The following is a 14,103-nucleotide window of genomic DNA, read 5'->3' as shown; positions in this document are numbered from 1 at the left end:
GCATATCCTTGAGTTGCAGCTTGAGGAGTTGCTCAGTAAACTCATGCTTCTTTTTATGCTTCTCTTCGTATGCTTGCAATGATCCTTGGAGCTGTTCGATCTTCATTTCTTCCAAGTCTTTAGTTTCTTCAATCGTCACGACGATGTGCTCAAATTTGGGATCCAGCGAACGGAGTATCTTCTCTATTATCCTCACATCGTCTAACTTTTCACCATTTCTTTTTAATTGATTAGAAACAACTACTACTCTTGAGAAATAATCTGAAATAGACTCAGATGCTTTCATGTTTAAGGATTCGAATTCACCTCTTAATGTTTGGAGACTAACATTCTTCACTTGCTCGGATCCTTTGTAAGAGGTTTGCAGCTTCTCCCACGCTTCCTTGCTAGAGCTTGCACTTGAAATCTTTTCAAAACCATCATCATCTAATGCTTGATAGATGAGGTAGAGAGCCTTCTTGTCTCTCTTTCTTGAATCCTTCAAAGTTGTCTTTTGATCTGGTGTAAGAGTAGCAAAAGCATCATCATCCGCAGGCTCGTTATAGCCTTTCTCTATGATATCCCACACATCTTGTGATCCAAGAAGTGCCTTCATTTTGATACTCCAATTGTCGTAGTTGTTGTTGTTGAGTGTCGGAACTTGGAATGGTGCCATACCATTTGCCATATCTCTCAATATAATGAGATTTTGTAAAATCCGATTGCACGGATGAATCCGGAACGATGAAAAAAAACTTTGGAGGGACTTGGAAAACTCGGTCAAGGGCTCCAACTCGGCTGACTCGGCTCAACTCGGTGAGTCAACTCGATTTTCTGGCAGCAGTCTTCCGGCGGTGCGTGGCGGTGCGTCACAACTCAGATTGAGAAAATTCTGGCGGCGTCGGATTCCTCTCGTCGAGACCTTCGATCTTTCCAACTCTCTCTGATGCCACTTTGTTGGGAAAAAAAACACTCACACAAACAACTTTTATTGAAACTCAAACAAATATTACAAGAGTACTCTCACTCAAAAACAAGAACTACAACTCACTCTTATAAGACTTTGCTTCTTCACTCACTTAGAAGCTCTTAATTTTTCTTGATGCTTAAAACTAAAATGGGAAGGGGTATTTATACTACTCAAGAACAATCATACACCACACAAATAAACTAATTTAAACCATTACAAATTCAACAAATATCTAACTCTCACCTAACTAAATTGATGTAAGCAATGACATCATTAATTAAATGATGTAAGCAATGACATCTTTAATTAAATGATGTAAGTAATGACATCAATTTAGTTTGGGTTTGGGTTTAGGCTCCCATAATGGATCAAGTTTATGATCCAACAGACCCTTGGTTTTGAATTATTACATATTCAAACAGATTCCGCCACTACTGTCAAGCTCATCACAGGCACTTCCGTGCACCAAAGCCCCTTTCCTATCTTTCGATCCATCAATAGTTGAGGCAAAGATGTTGGGTAACCAAAATTGCTTGGACACCCCGAGAATGCAACAGACTAGTCGATGTCATTGCCAATATGCCTCCTCCAGATCCTCTGTAGCTTTCTGTCCTTGACCAGGTTCCTCTTCACGTTCGCAGTGTAAAGATATGAACACATATCAAAACTACGAAAGCAAGAATGAGAAACATAACTAAAAAGAGAAATCTTCTAAAACTTCATTATTTCCAAGTGAGTGAATACAAGTCTCAATGTGAACATTTATAACTAGGATTACAGGTGTAACTAATGGTGTAACTAACTTCACCAAACTAACTGCTTCAACTGATTAGCTGCAGTGTTATCAAATGTATGCGCAACCAGTGTTATCAGTTGTATGTGCAACCATCATGCACAATATGTATACTCACATGCGCAACACCTTCATTCATTCATTTACACTAACATTCCCATTGAAACCTTCAACTTCAAACCTCCTTCAAAACTCAAATTGAACAAATGTTCATTTACACTAACATTCCCATTGCAACCTTCAACTTCAAACCTCCTTTAAAACCTCAACTGATTTGTTTTTAAGCTGCACCACCAGCAGCCGTTGTATGTGTTTGAAAAATAAAGGTGCTGATAAAGGCTTGGTCAGCACACCAACAACCTGCTCGACTGCAGGAACTTCATGTACTTGTAGCTACCCCATAGCCACCATTTCTCGAACAAAGAACAAGTCTAACTCAACATGTTTAAACTTGGAATGAAGGACATGATTAACACATATTATGACTGCACTTATATTATCACACCACAACGTGGCCTTGCCATGAGTAATTATATGCAGTTCTCCCAACAGTGATCGAAGCCACACCATTTCAGCACCTGCACAAGCCACACTTCTGTACTCAGCCTCAGTAGTTGAACGTGCAACAACCTGTTACTTTCGAGAGCTCCACGAGACCAAGTTCTCACAAAAATATATACATAATCCTGAAGTTAACTATATATCATCAACATCAGAACCCCAATTTGCATTTGCAAAACCAATCAAAGCCATTCTCGAGGATGGTGTAAATCGTAGTCCAAAGTCAACGGTGCCTTGTAGGTAACGAAGTATTCGCTTGACTGCCTGAAAGTGAACATCCAGTGGGGCTTGCATGAATTGACACACCCTATTCACAGCAAATGCCATATCAGGCCGAGTGATCACAATGTACTACAGGGCACCTACAATGCTTCTGTATCGTGCGACATCTTCAAGTGGTGTTCCTTCCTTGGCTGACAGCCTGATGTTAGAGACCATAGGGGTGAGAAGGCTTTTCACTTCACCAAAACCATCCTTCTGTAGAAGGTCTTGAATATACTTTTGTTGACTCAAAACAACATCACAACCATCATAACTGACTTCCATTCCTAGGAAAAAACTCAATGGTCCAAGATCCTTCAACGAAAACTGAGCATTCAGTTTGTCTATAACACTTTGAACAACCACCTCTTTATCCCATATTAATATGATATCATCAACGTACACCAGTAAGTACACCAAGCTATCCGAGGTCTTTCGAACATAGAGATAGGCATCCGACTTGGCTAGGCAAAAACCTTCAAATTCTAGGTATGCCTTCAGTCGCTCAAACCAGGCCCTCAGTGCTTGTTTCAACCCATAAATCGCCTTGTGTAGCTTATATACCAACTCACTTTTCCTTGCTCATACCCTGGTGGTTGATTCATGTACACCTCTTCAGTGAGCAGCTCATTCAAGAAGGCATTGTTGACATCGATCTGTCTCAGCTTCCACCCTCATGACAACACCAAGGAAATGATTACCCTGACCGTTGCAGGCTTGACCACCTGGCTAAAAACTTCATCAAAGTCAATTCTCGGTTTCTGAAGGAAACACTTTGCTACTAAACGTTTTTTATACCTTGAAATTGAACCATCAGTATTTTGCTTTATTCGAAAAATCCATTTACAGTTTACTGCCTTCCTATCTCTAGGAAGAGGAACTAGAGTCCACGTGTCGTTCCTTACTAGGGCATCAAACTTAGCTTGTGCAACTTCTTTCCAATGAGGACTCATCAAGGCCTCTGTTATATTGGTTGGTTCTCGATATGAACTTGCAATGTTATAAACTTTCGGCTTCCATATTCCATGCTTACTCCTGGTCATCATGGGATGTACATTGGAGACTGCTTGTGGTACATCAATCTCCACACTGGGTTGAACTTCAAACACTCATTTCTTGGACCCCACGTAAGCTGTCACCACGATTATTTTCCACACCACTATCTTCTTCTTGGATCACGCCATGTGGATTACTCCCATGTGCATTGGATTCACGTGTATAATGACCGGTCTTATTTCCATGATTATTTGTCGCACCACTATCTTCTTCTTGGACCACGTCATGTGTACTACTCCCATGTGCATTGAATTCACACGTATAATGACCGGTCCCATTTCCACTATTATTTGCCACACCACTACCTTCTTCTTGGACCACACCATGTGCACTACTCCCATGTGTATTAGATTCACGTGTATAATGGTCGGTCCCATTTCCACTATTATTTTCCGTACCATTATCTTCTCCTTGGACCACGCCATGTGCACTACCATTATTTAACTCTTGGACCCATGCCTTTGTTGAAGTATCAACATGGGTGGGCACCATGCCATGCACATCATTATTTAATTCTTCAACATGAGTGGACACCATGCCATGCACATCATTGTTTAATTCTTGAACGTTTGTGGGCACCATTCCATGCGCAACATTGTTTAATTCTTGAACGTTTGTTGAAATCTCAACATGGGTGGGCACCACACCAAGAGCATTACCATGTGCATCCACCATTCCAAAAGGCATGGCCCCAACAACATTTTGATTTGGATTATGCACACCTACCCCAACATTATTATGATTTCCAAGCGGTGTGGCTCCACGCTTATTATAAACTACATGCAATTGTCCAGTCTTGATAACTTCTTGTCTGTGACACTTACACACAAGTTGATTCTTATCAAAGGGAAATACTTGCTCATCAAACCTTACATGACGAGAGACAAAAACTCTACCATCATTGTCTAAACATTTGCACCCATGATGTGAGGTGCTGGGCCCAAGAAACACACACTGCCTTGACTGAAAATCCAATTTATGTTTATTAAATGGCCTCAAGAAAGGGAAACAAGCACATCCAAAAACTCTCATACCCGAGTAGTCAGGAGCTTTCTGATAAAGAACTTCAAACGGGGTCTTGCCTGAAATGGTATTGGATGGTAACCTGTTTATGATGTGTGCACTGCCATAGTAAAAGAATGACTCCAGAACTTTATTGGCAGTAATGCTTGAGCTAACATGGCTAGTCTCATCTCAACAATGTGGCGATGTTTACGCTCAGCCTTCCCATTCTGCTCTGACATGCTGGGACAGGAGATTCGATGTTGTACACCATTGGTAAAAAAACCAATTCTTCAGGGCTTGGTATTCACCTCCACCATCGCTTTGTAATGCTTTGATTTTCTTCCCAAACTGAACCTCAGCTATTTTAACAAGGTTGAGAAAGCATTGGCTGACTTCATACTTCTTTCTAATTAGATACACCCAGGTATGTCTGCTAAACACGTCAATAAATGAGACATAATATACGTAACCTTCAGTCGAAACTACAGGTGTTGGTCCCCATACATCTGACACAACCAACTGAAAAATTTCTTTGTATTCAGTTAATGAATTCAAAAAGACAGCTTGTGAGCCTTGCCTTGTAAACATGCAGAACAAGCATTGTTCAATTTGTTTTCACTAAAAGAAATACTACACATTTTCATAACATCTTTAACAGTCATCACACAGGAGTATCCTAAACGCCTATGCCAAAGTTCCAAACTGCTTGAAGCCTTGGCCATATTGTTTACTATGCAACTTGAATCCTTCTCTTCATATGGTAGCAGCTGGTATAATCATTCACGTGTGAGTTTCCCTCTTAACAGAATGGTCCGAGTCTGTGCATCATTCACCAATCATTCAAAAGGATGAAACTCAATAAAAACATTGTTATCATGAGTGAATTGAGATACTGGCAATAATTTCTTTTTAATGTATGGGGCATGTAGCATATTTTGTAACACCAGAGGTTTGAGACATCAATTTTAATTCCTTCACCATTTCCCATTAGAAGAGTGTTGTTATCTTTGTATGTTATAGCTGAATTGAATGGTACAAGATCATTTGATACGTGATGAGTGGCACCCGTGTCTGGATACCACAAAGCATTAGAGTGTTTTGGAACACTGTGAACTGCTGCCATACTAGGCACAGTAGATACAAAGGTTGTAGGTGCAATGTGAATAAATGACTCTTGTCCATATGTTGTTGCAGGATGAGTTACACAGTCCCCAGGAAAAGTATTCATTACTTGACTCGAGGAGTAAGGCAATCCTTGACGAGTCAAAGCATAGGGCATACCCTGCATAGAGCTGGATTGATAGTGGTAGAAAATAGGAGAATTCAACGTGTGATTATATGGATGTCCATTCACATGAACAACCTGTTCTGATGGTTTCTTCCACTGCTCAGCAGACTAATCTTCATTGACAACTCCAGTGAAATCTCGATCAAAACGACGATAACACCGCTAAACAATGTGCCCAAACTTCCACACAACTGGCACTGTGGTCTATTCAAATTGTTAAACCTTCCTCTGTCTCGACCACGATAGCCTCCCTGCTGACTTCCCTGTTGACCTATCACGGAATAAAATTGTTTTTCTGTTGCATTTGTTTTAGTGACATCCTGAGACCTTGACACATTCTCTTCTTTTGGCTGGACATCCATATTTGTAGCAATACCATCACTTAAAAAAGCTTTCTGCCTAGCCTCACAATCCAGGAGCATTTCAATGAGACTAACCAAGGATACTACATCACGAGACGTTATAGCAATAAGGGACTCGAATTCCATTGACAATCCAGCAAGAATTACACTTACTTGTTCTTGTTCAGGTATAACACAACCTGCTGCATTCAACTAGTCACAGATTATCTTGATCTTGGCTAGATAATCACTCATAGTCAAGCCAACTTTCCTCTAAGAGTGCAAACTGTGTCTAAGAGAAGAGATCTTGGCACTAGAACGAACTCCAAACAATCTTGTTACTGTATTCCATATTGTGCGAGAGGATGTGAGCCCCGTAAGATGTGACAAAACCTCCATGCTAACCGTTGTCAACAACCACGAAGCAAACAACTTATCTTATTGCCTATGCACAACATACACTGGATTTTCCTCAAGCTGTCCTAACTCATTTGTAAGAAACTGAGATGGAGCATAACTATCACCAGAGATATAAGTCAACAATCCATAGCCATCAATTATAAGGGTCACCTGATGCTTCCAAAGAAGGTATGATGACTCGGTAAGTTTTATGACATCCTGTTTGGGTATATGTTGTACACTGGACAGAATAGAAAAGCCATATGACGAAAAATTGACTGTGGTATTCACCGGAGACTGAACACCAGCTTGTTGTGAGTCCACCATCTTCCAAATAATAGCAAGAACTTTCAAGAATCTTCAAGAAAAAGAGCAAACCAGAAACCGCATGACCATTTTTGCGACTGATACCATGTAAAGATATGAACACATAACTAAACTATGAAAGCAAGAATGAGAAATATAACTAAAAAGAGAAATCTTCTAAAACTTCATTATTTTCAAGTGAGTGAATACAAGTCTCAAGGTGAACATTCATAGCTAGGATTACAAGTGTAACTAATGGTGTAATAACTTCAACAAACTAACTACTTCAACTGATTAACTGCAGTGTTATCAGCTGTATGCGCAACCAGTGTTATCAGTTGTATGCGCAACCATCATGTACAATACGTGTACTCACATGCACAACACCTTTATTCATTCATTTACACTAACACTCAACAGTATGAACAAGGATATTTCTAGTCCCCGATACTACAGGCTTGGAACTTTGTAATCTTTTATTGTTATCTCTCTTATAATAAAATAATAATAATAATAATATAATAAAATATAATAATAATAATATAATAATAATATAATAATAATAATAATAATAATAATAATAAAATAAGGACGAAAAGATGATTCCAACTCAAAGGAAACACTAAGACTTAGGTTGCGTTTGGTTCGTTGGAATGTTTATGATTTATGAGGGAGTTGAATCTGTGAAGGAATTAGAATCTGTCAGGAATTAGAATCCAATTCCATATCTGTTTGGTTGCAAGAAATTGAATTGGAATCCAATTCCATATTCATATTCTGTTGGTTCGCAGACATGTCAGATGAATTTGATTTCAGTAATGTAAATGACAGGATTGTCCTTCTTTTTTTGCTTAAGTTTAGTTTGTTTTATAAATTACATGTAGCAATATATTATAAATTTTTTTAAAAAATTAAATTTTAATTTTATTGATTGATTATTCATTTCAATAAATTATAAAATCAGTTAATAACATCATAAGTTAAAATCATCCCAATTAGGGATGGTCATGGGTCGGGTTGGGTCGGGTTTTTGGTCCACCCGACCCGACCCCGAGAACAAGGGAACCTCAATCCGAGACCCGACCTGACCAAAATAAAGTTTCAACCGACCCGACCCGAATATATGAATTAGAAACCCGACCCGACCCAAAATAATAAAAAAAGTATTTTTATTCAATAAAAACAGTGCTCAATTGGAAAAAATATATTGAGAGGGGTATTATTGTAATTATTCCTAAATATATAAGGTAAAATTTATTTTTTGGGTCGGGTCGGGTATTTTTCACCCTAAACCCGAACTGACCCGACCCGAATATCACACTTAAAAAATTACCCGACCCGACCCGAATATATGAATTAGAAATCCAACCCGACCCGACCCAAAATAATAAAAAATTATTTTTATTCAATAAACAGTGACTTAATTGAAAAAATATATATAGAGGGGTATTATTGTAATTATTCCTAAATATATAAGGTAAAATTATATATATTTTCGGGTCGAGTATTTTTCACCCTAAACCCGAACTCGACCCGACCCGAATATCACACTTAAAAAACCGACCGACCCGACCAAAATAAAGTTTCACCCAACCTGACCCGAATTATGAATTAGAAAACCGACACGACCTAAAATAATAATAAAATATTTTTATTTAATATATGAATAAGTTATCAAAAGATTGATGATGGAATTCACTTTTCCTGATTTGATGGAAAGTTGAAGCCGTGAGAGATTCTAATTCCCTTAGAAAAGTTGAACCAAACATGAAAAAGTTGTGGAATTGGATTCCAATTATCCCTAATTCCAAGGGATTTATGTCAACCAAACACCACTTTAAGATCTAAGCTTCAATTATAGCAAATACAGTTAAAGCAGTCGGTTAATCAAAAACAATGAGACCCCTAAATCATATTCGGGGGAAATAAGACTTTGGTTGAATTAATAGACGGAGACATTGTTCCAAGAAAGTATCTATAGAAGATATCTCACGAGGTTAGGTTTAATAACATGGATAATCTCTGTTTTGAAAATCGGACAGGGTTAAACCGGGAACCGTTGTTTAGTAGTCCGGTTCAATTTAAACCGGTTGAACCGTTATTAGTGAACCGGCCAGAACCGCTGAACCGTTCGAACCGGATCGACTAAAAACCGGAAAAAATCGGAAAAAATCGGGAAAAATCTGAAAAAACGAGATTTTGTTTTTTTAAAAAAAAATTAAACCAAACAACGTCGTTTGTTAAACGAGCCAAGTCAAACTCGAGTATTGCTGAGCTCGACTCGAACTTGAAAACTTAAAAGTAAACTCAACTCAACTCAAACTCACAAGCTAAAAATTATCAACTTCACTCAAACTCGAAATATAATATTGAAACTTGAACTCAAAAAGGCTTGAACTCAAAAAAAATTAGAAGCTCGTTGAAGCCTAAAATTCAAGCTTGATTGAAGTGAAAGATAGTTATATAATTATAGTTATAATTTTGTTATGATTTTTTAACCCCCAAATTTATTTTTTAATTATAGTTATATAATTATATTTATTATTTAATATGTTTACCTTAAATATTATGTTGTAGTTAATTTGAATCATTTTTTTCACTTGATTTTATGGTTTTTTACTTATATGTTATGACTTGATTTGAATATGACTTATGATATAAAAAATTATTTTTTATTATATTTTTGGTATTTTTATTTAATTTTTTAAATAATTATGACGTCGTCCGGTTCTTCCGACCGATCAGACCGATTCGACCGGTTGAACCAGTGAACCGATAACATGACCGATTCGCTAACCGGTCCGGTTCTAAAAACCATGTGGTAATGCATTGAATGTAAAGAATTATATAAATAACAAATTGATTGGATTATATAGTGCTTTCATACTACAATCACATGAATGGATTAGATGTGAAAACACCGTTTGTCAAAATGAATTAAACAGAAAAACTAGTAGGAGTACATTTAGAATTTACAAATTCACCCATTGTTTTAATTCAAATCAGATTTTAAACTGCTCTAACTGAACACATTTTCCAGCAACGGAGCATACTCTCCCAGGTAAGCATCCAGTGATCGGACAAGGCAGATTTATCGATGTTCTCATGGTGGTAAGATTTGCAGACAAAGTAAATCACTGTCTGTATAACTAATCCAAACAGACTCAACATGGAATGCAAAAACAAACAAATTATCGCATACACAACCCTAGCACCCATGCCGGAGTTGTTTCCTTGCAGAACCAGCCTCTGAAATGCAAACTGGACGCCGCCGCCGGCCATTCCGAGTACAGGAAAAATGACGACCGCCACCAAAGTGTTTCCCTTTATTAGGTTTTTGCCCTTCACCATGGCGTTGAAACCGTAGGCCTCTTCTAAAACGGAGACGACGCTGGCCAAGTGCCAGATTACGGTCAAATACAAAAACCCCACCACGTAAACGGCGGCGAAAATAACGAACAAACCAAACCCAAATCGCTTCCCCCGCCGATCGAAACGGCTAAAATGAACAAGACGGCCAAGACGTTGTACAGAAACATGGCGATGAAAATGCTTAAGAAAGTAACCATCAGCCGCTTCCACACCTTGGGAACGACGTTGATGACGTCGTTGAAGCTGAGTTCCCGATCTGTGTATGCAGGCAACGGTGTACACGACGGCAGCGGATGAAATAAGCGAAAAGATGAAATATAGCGTAAAGTAAGCAGCTTTGAAAAGGAAGAAGTAAGCCCACTCGTCGGAGATAAGGTCGGAAAGTTTCTCGTATCTGGCAGTTCCCGATCGAGTACGGTGGAGTTCTATCTCGTCGTAGATGATTGTCCTGAAGAAGAGATTCGATACTTCCATGTGAACAAGGTAGATGAATGATAATGGGAGGATTAAAGATAAAGTTATTTTGGTGAAGATTTTTCTCCATGCAAAGATGGCTCTGTAGGATTCAACGAAGATGCCGAAGCACCCTACGAATTGCATCTCTTCTTGCTCTTTATCCATGGTTCTTTGAGTTACAGGGAATAAGAAAATGGAGAGGATGGCAATGTAATGACAAGAATATCAAATTGCGTCTCTTATATCTAAGAAACAAAGTCAAATTCAACATTTTGGTAAATAATAGTACATCCTATTTAATCTTACTTTTCCAACAAAAATCTGTGCAAGCTCGTAAGAAATGGATTTCCAAGTTCGTTTGAATTATTTGTAAAAGTAGACATAATAATTAAAAATAACCAATACCAGAGCTTAAAATAGTTAACGAATCTTTTCCAAAACAACAATGGTATTAGACAACTTCGAAATTTATGCAAACACATTAAAATTATAGATTGTTTCAAACAAAATTCATATAAATTTTAAAATTAAATATTATTTCAATTATTTACGCTTTATTTAGTGTTCGCGAATATCATCGTTTAATGTTCGTGACCATGCTTGTTTAATATTCGTCAATATGTTTGTTTAATGTCCGTGACACGTTTGTTTATATGTTTAGAAAATTGGTGAAATTGCATTCTTAATCCCCTTGTAGGCTTCAAATTTCGAACTCTAAAATTCATCACGTGTTTAATTTAGTCACTGCCTTTATTAATATTTAAAATTTAAAAAATAAAATAAAAATGAGAAACGGATAAACGAGCTAATAAATGAGCTTGATCGTGAATATAACGAACTAAACACATCTTTGTTCGTATTCGTTTGTTTATTAAATGAACATAAAATTTTTGTTTTTACCTCCTAAAATTTTATAAGTTCGTATCTAAAATAAAATATTGTGTTTGTCTTGGATTCATTTATTAGCTTGATTAAAAATAAACAAAGATTACTACTCCTTTTCAATTAAGCTAATAAAAACGGACATACAATTATAATCTATAAGGCCCATTTGTTTGGGCTTACAATACAATACAGTAGCCCACTTACAACCGCATCATTTTCTAGGGTTTTGAGTCTTCTCGGTTTAAATTTCGCTGCTACTGCTGCTGCTGCTGCTACTTATTCTTCTTTGTTGTCGTTGCCTCAAAATCTATCTAAACCTTCGAACAACCTTCCTCGACCAACATGGGGTATGTTCTCTTGTTATCACTTCTACCTCAATCCGGTTGCTTTGTTTTCTCGTTACCTGCTTATGTTCCATTTTTAAAGTTTCTGAGCTGTTCTTGCTTATTCAACGAAAGGAATGGTTCTTCGTGAGAATTGTTAGTTTCTAAGATCTGGTTTTATGATCTTTTGTTGATTCTTTCAATTGTTTGATTTGAGTGTTGAATTAGATGGGATGGGGGAAATAGATAATTTTTACAGCTCCTGCTTTTAATTTTTGACACTCCGAAAGTTTAAATATTGATGTCTGTTTAGGGTTTATAAATAAGCTGTAAGTGTTGAATTTGAATATAAATTCGGGTTTCTGGTTTCTTTTGTGAGAAGTGACATTAGCTTATCTACATGAAGAAAATGCTTGTTTCGTTCTGATGTTTATAGATTTAGAAGAATCCCAGAGGAATACTATTGAACAAAGCTTGTTTGAAATTATACCTTAAATGATAATTAGAAATTAGAATATAAAATTATTGATTTATGGCTTAATTATGTAATCTTTTAGGAAAACACGTGGTATGGGAGCTGGACGCAAGCTGAGGACTCACCGCAGGAGGCAGAGGTGGGCCGATAAGGCATACAAGAAGTCTAACCTTGGAAATGAATGGAAGAAGCCATTTGCTGGTTCTTCCCATGCCAAAGGAATTGTACTTGAGAAGATGTAATGCAATTCTATATCCTTTTTTTTCATTTCACTCTTTTGTTTTCATTGAACTCCGATTCAAGAAAGATCACTGATGGCTTCGGAACCTGCAGCGGTATTGAGGCCAAGCAGCCAAACTCTGCTATCAGAAAGTGTGCTAGAGTTCAGTTGATCAAGAATGGCAAGAAGATTGCTGCTTTCGTTCCGAACGATGGTTGCTTAAACTACATCGAAGAGAATGTGAGTATTAGCACACAACCGAAATTATTTAAGTATTGTTTTTTCCAGTACTCTTCTGATGATCAATAATATATTGAATTAGGATGAGGTTGATTGCTGGATTCGGTCGAAAGGGTCATGCAGTGGGTGATATTCCCGGAGTTCGATTCAAGGTTGTGAAGGTTTCTGGTGTTTCCCTCTTGGCACTCTTCAAAGAGAAAAAGGAGAAGCCTAGATCCTAACTTTGCAATGAGGCCGATTCTTTGGTGATCTTTCAGTAGTTCTAATTAAAACTGAGAGCATTATATTGCATGGTAGCTTTTCGGTACAATATCATTTTGTTTATCTTCGGGCTATCTTTGTATTGAACTTTGGTGTCGATTTTCATAAAAGGATTTGGTGCTTTATTGCAGTTCCAAACTGTTCTTTCTTCTCCATGCTATGGTTTAGATTGATTACATTATTTATATATATAACTGCTTAGGATTGTACTAGAACTTTTTTTTTTGCTTGGGTCCAGTCTAGTTGGGTTCGGAAATTAATTGGGATTGAGCTTATTCCGCTAAATGTGTAGTTCAGTATGACCAGCTGTGGCCAAGTCCCAATCTTCCATTATCTAGATTCTCATTTGTCGTCCTGTTGATTGGAAGCTGGAGCCAGAGATGTATTATTTAGGAAGATTGTCAATGTCCAATGATCCCCAAGAATATAGAAAGGTGTCCAATGATTTTTGAATTTATTATCAATTATATAAATTGGGTTTGAACATTTTAAGTTAAAATCCGTCCCAAATCAGCCTAGGTAGGGTTGCACAGAAGTCGGATTTCAATCCGATCTGGATCGGTTTTATCCGATCCGGATCGGTTTTATCCGATCCGGTTTTTTCCCATAGAAAAAAACCGGTTTATAAAATAACCGGTTCGGTTTCTAACCAGTTTGGAGGGCCGGATATCCTAACCGGTGTAATCGGTTTTGGTTTTAAAAAACCGGTTTTTTAAAAAATCGGTTATAAAAAAACCGATTTTAATATTATTAAAATTACATCGTCATCAATTGCGGTGTAAGATTCGATTGACTAGGATCCGATCTTGAGCGAAGTGCCTTGCATGATTTTGTCAAATGGTTCTTCAACGTTGTGTTTCCTTCCGATGCAAGAAACTTTAGACAAAGTTTACAACGCGCCCTCCTCGAGCC

General features: G+C 37.5%; 1 protein-coding gene across 1 annotated transcript; it reads left to right on the top strand.

The window, feature by feature from the left end:
• The first annotated feature begins 11,917 nt into the window (after positions 1 to 11,917).
• LOC120124007 (40S ribosomal protein S23-like) lies at positions 11,918 to 13,329 on the top strand. The gene is made up of 4 exons (XM_039142781.1): positions 11,918 to 12,019; positions 12,553 to 12,708; positions 12,804 to 12,930; positions 13,013 to 13,329. Exons 1-4 carry the CDS (start codon positions 12,015 to 12,017, stop codon positions 13,058 to 13,060), a joined length of 336 nt encoding a protein of 111 aa, XP_038998712.1. The 5' UTR covers positions 11,918 to 12,014; the 3' UTR covers positions 13,061 to 13,329.
• Positions 13,330 to 14,103: the final 774 nt, after the last annotated feature.

This window comes from Hibiscus syriacus, unplaced genomic scaffold, assembly GCF_006381635.1.
Source record: "Hibiscus syriacus cultivar Baekdansim isolate YM2019G1 unplaced genomic scaffold, ASM638163v2 tig00110410_pilon, whole genome shotgun sequence".
Lineage (NCBI taxonomy): Eukaryota > Viridiplantae > Streptophyta > Magnoliopsida > Malvales > Malvaceae > Hibiscus > Hibiscus syriacus.
Note: the sequence above shows the minus strand (reverse complement) of the source record. Positions and strands in the feature narration are given on the sequence as shown.

What these genes read in the sequence shown, in the direction of transcription:
- LOC120124007 (XM_039142781.1), top strand. An exon ending in GGAATTGTACTTGAGAAGAT is followed by an intron (nt 12,709 to 12,803) that starts GTAATGCAATTC and finishes CGGAACCTGCAG; the next exon opens with CGGTATTGAGGCCAAGCAGC. An exon ending in TAAACTACATCGAAGAGAAT is followed by an intron (nt 12,931 to 13,012) that starts GTGAGTATTAGC and finishes ATATTGAATTAG; the next exon opens with GATGAGGTTGATTGCTGGAT.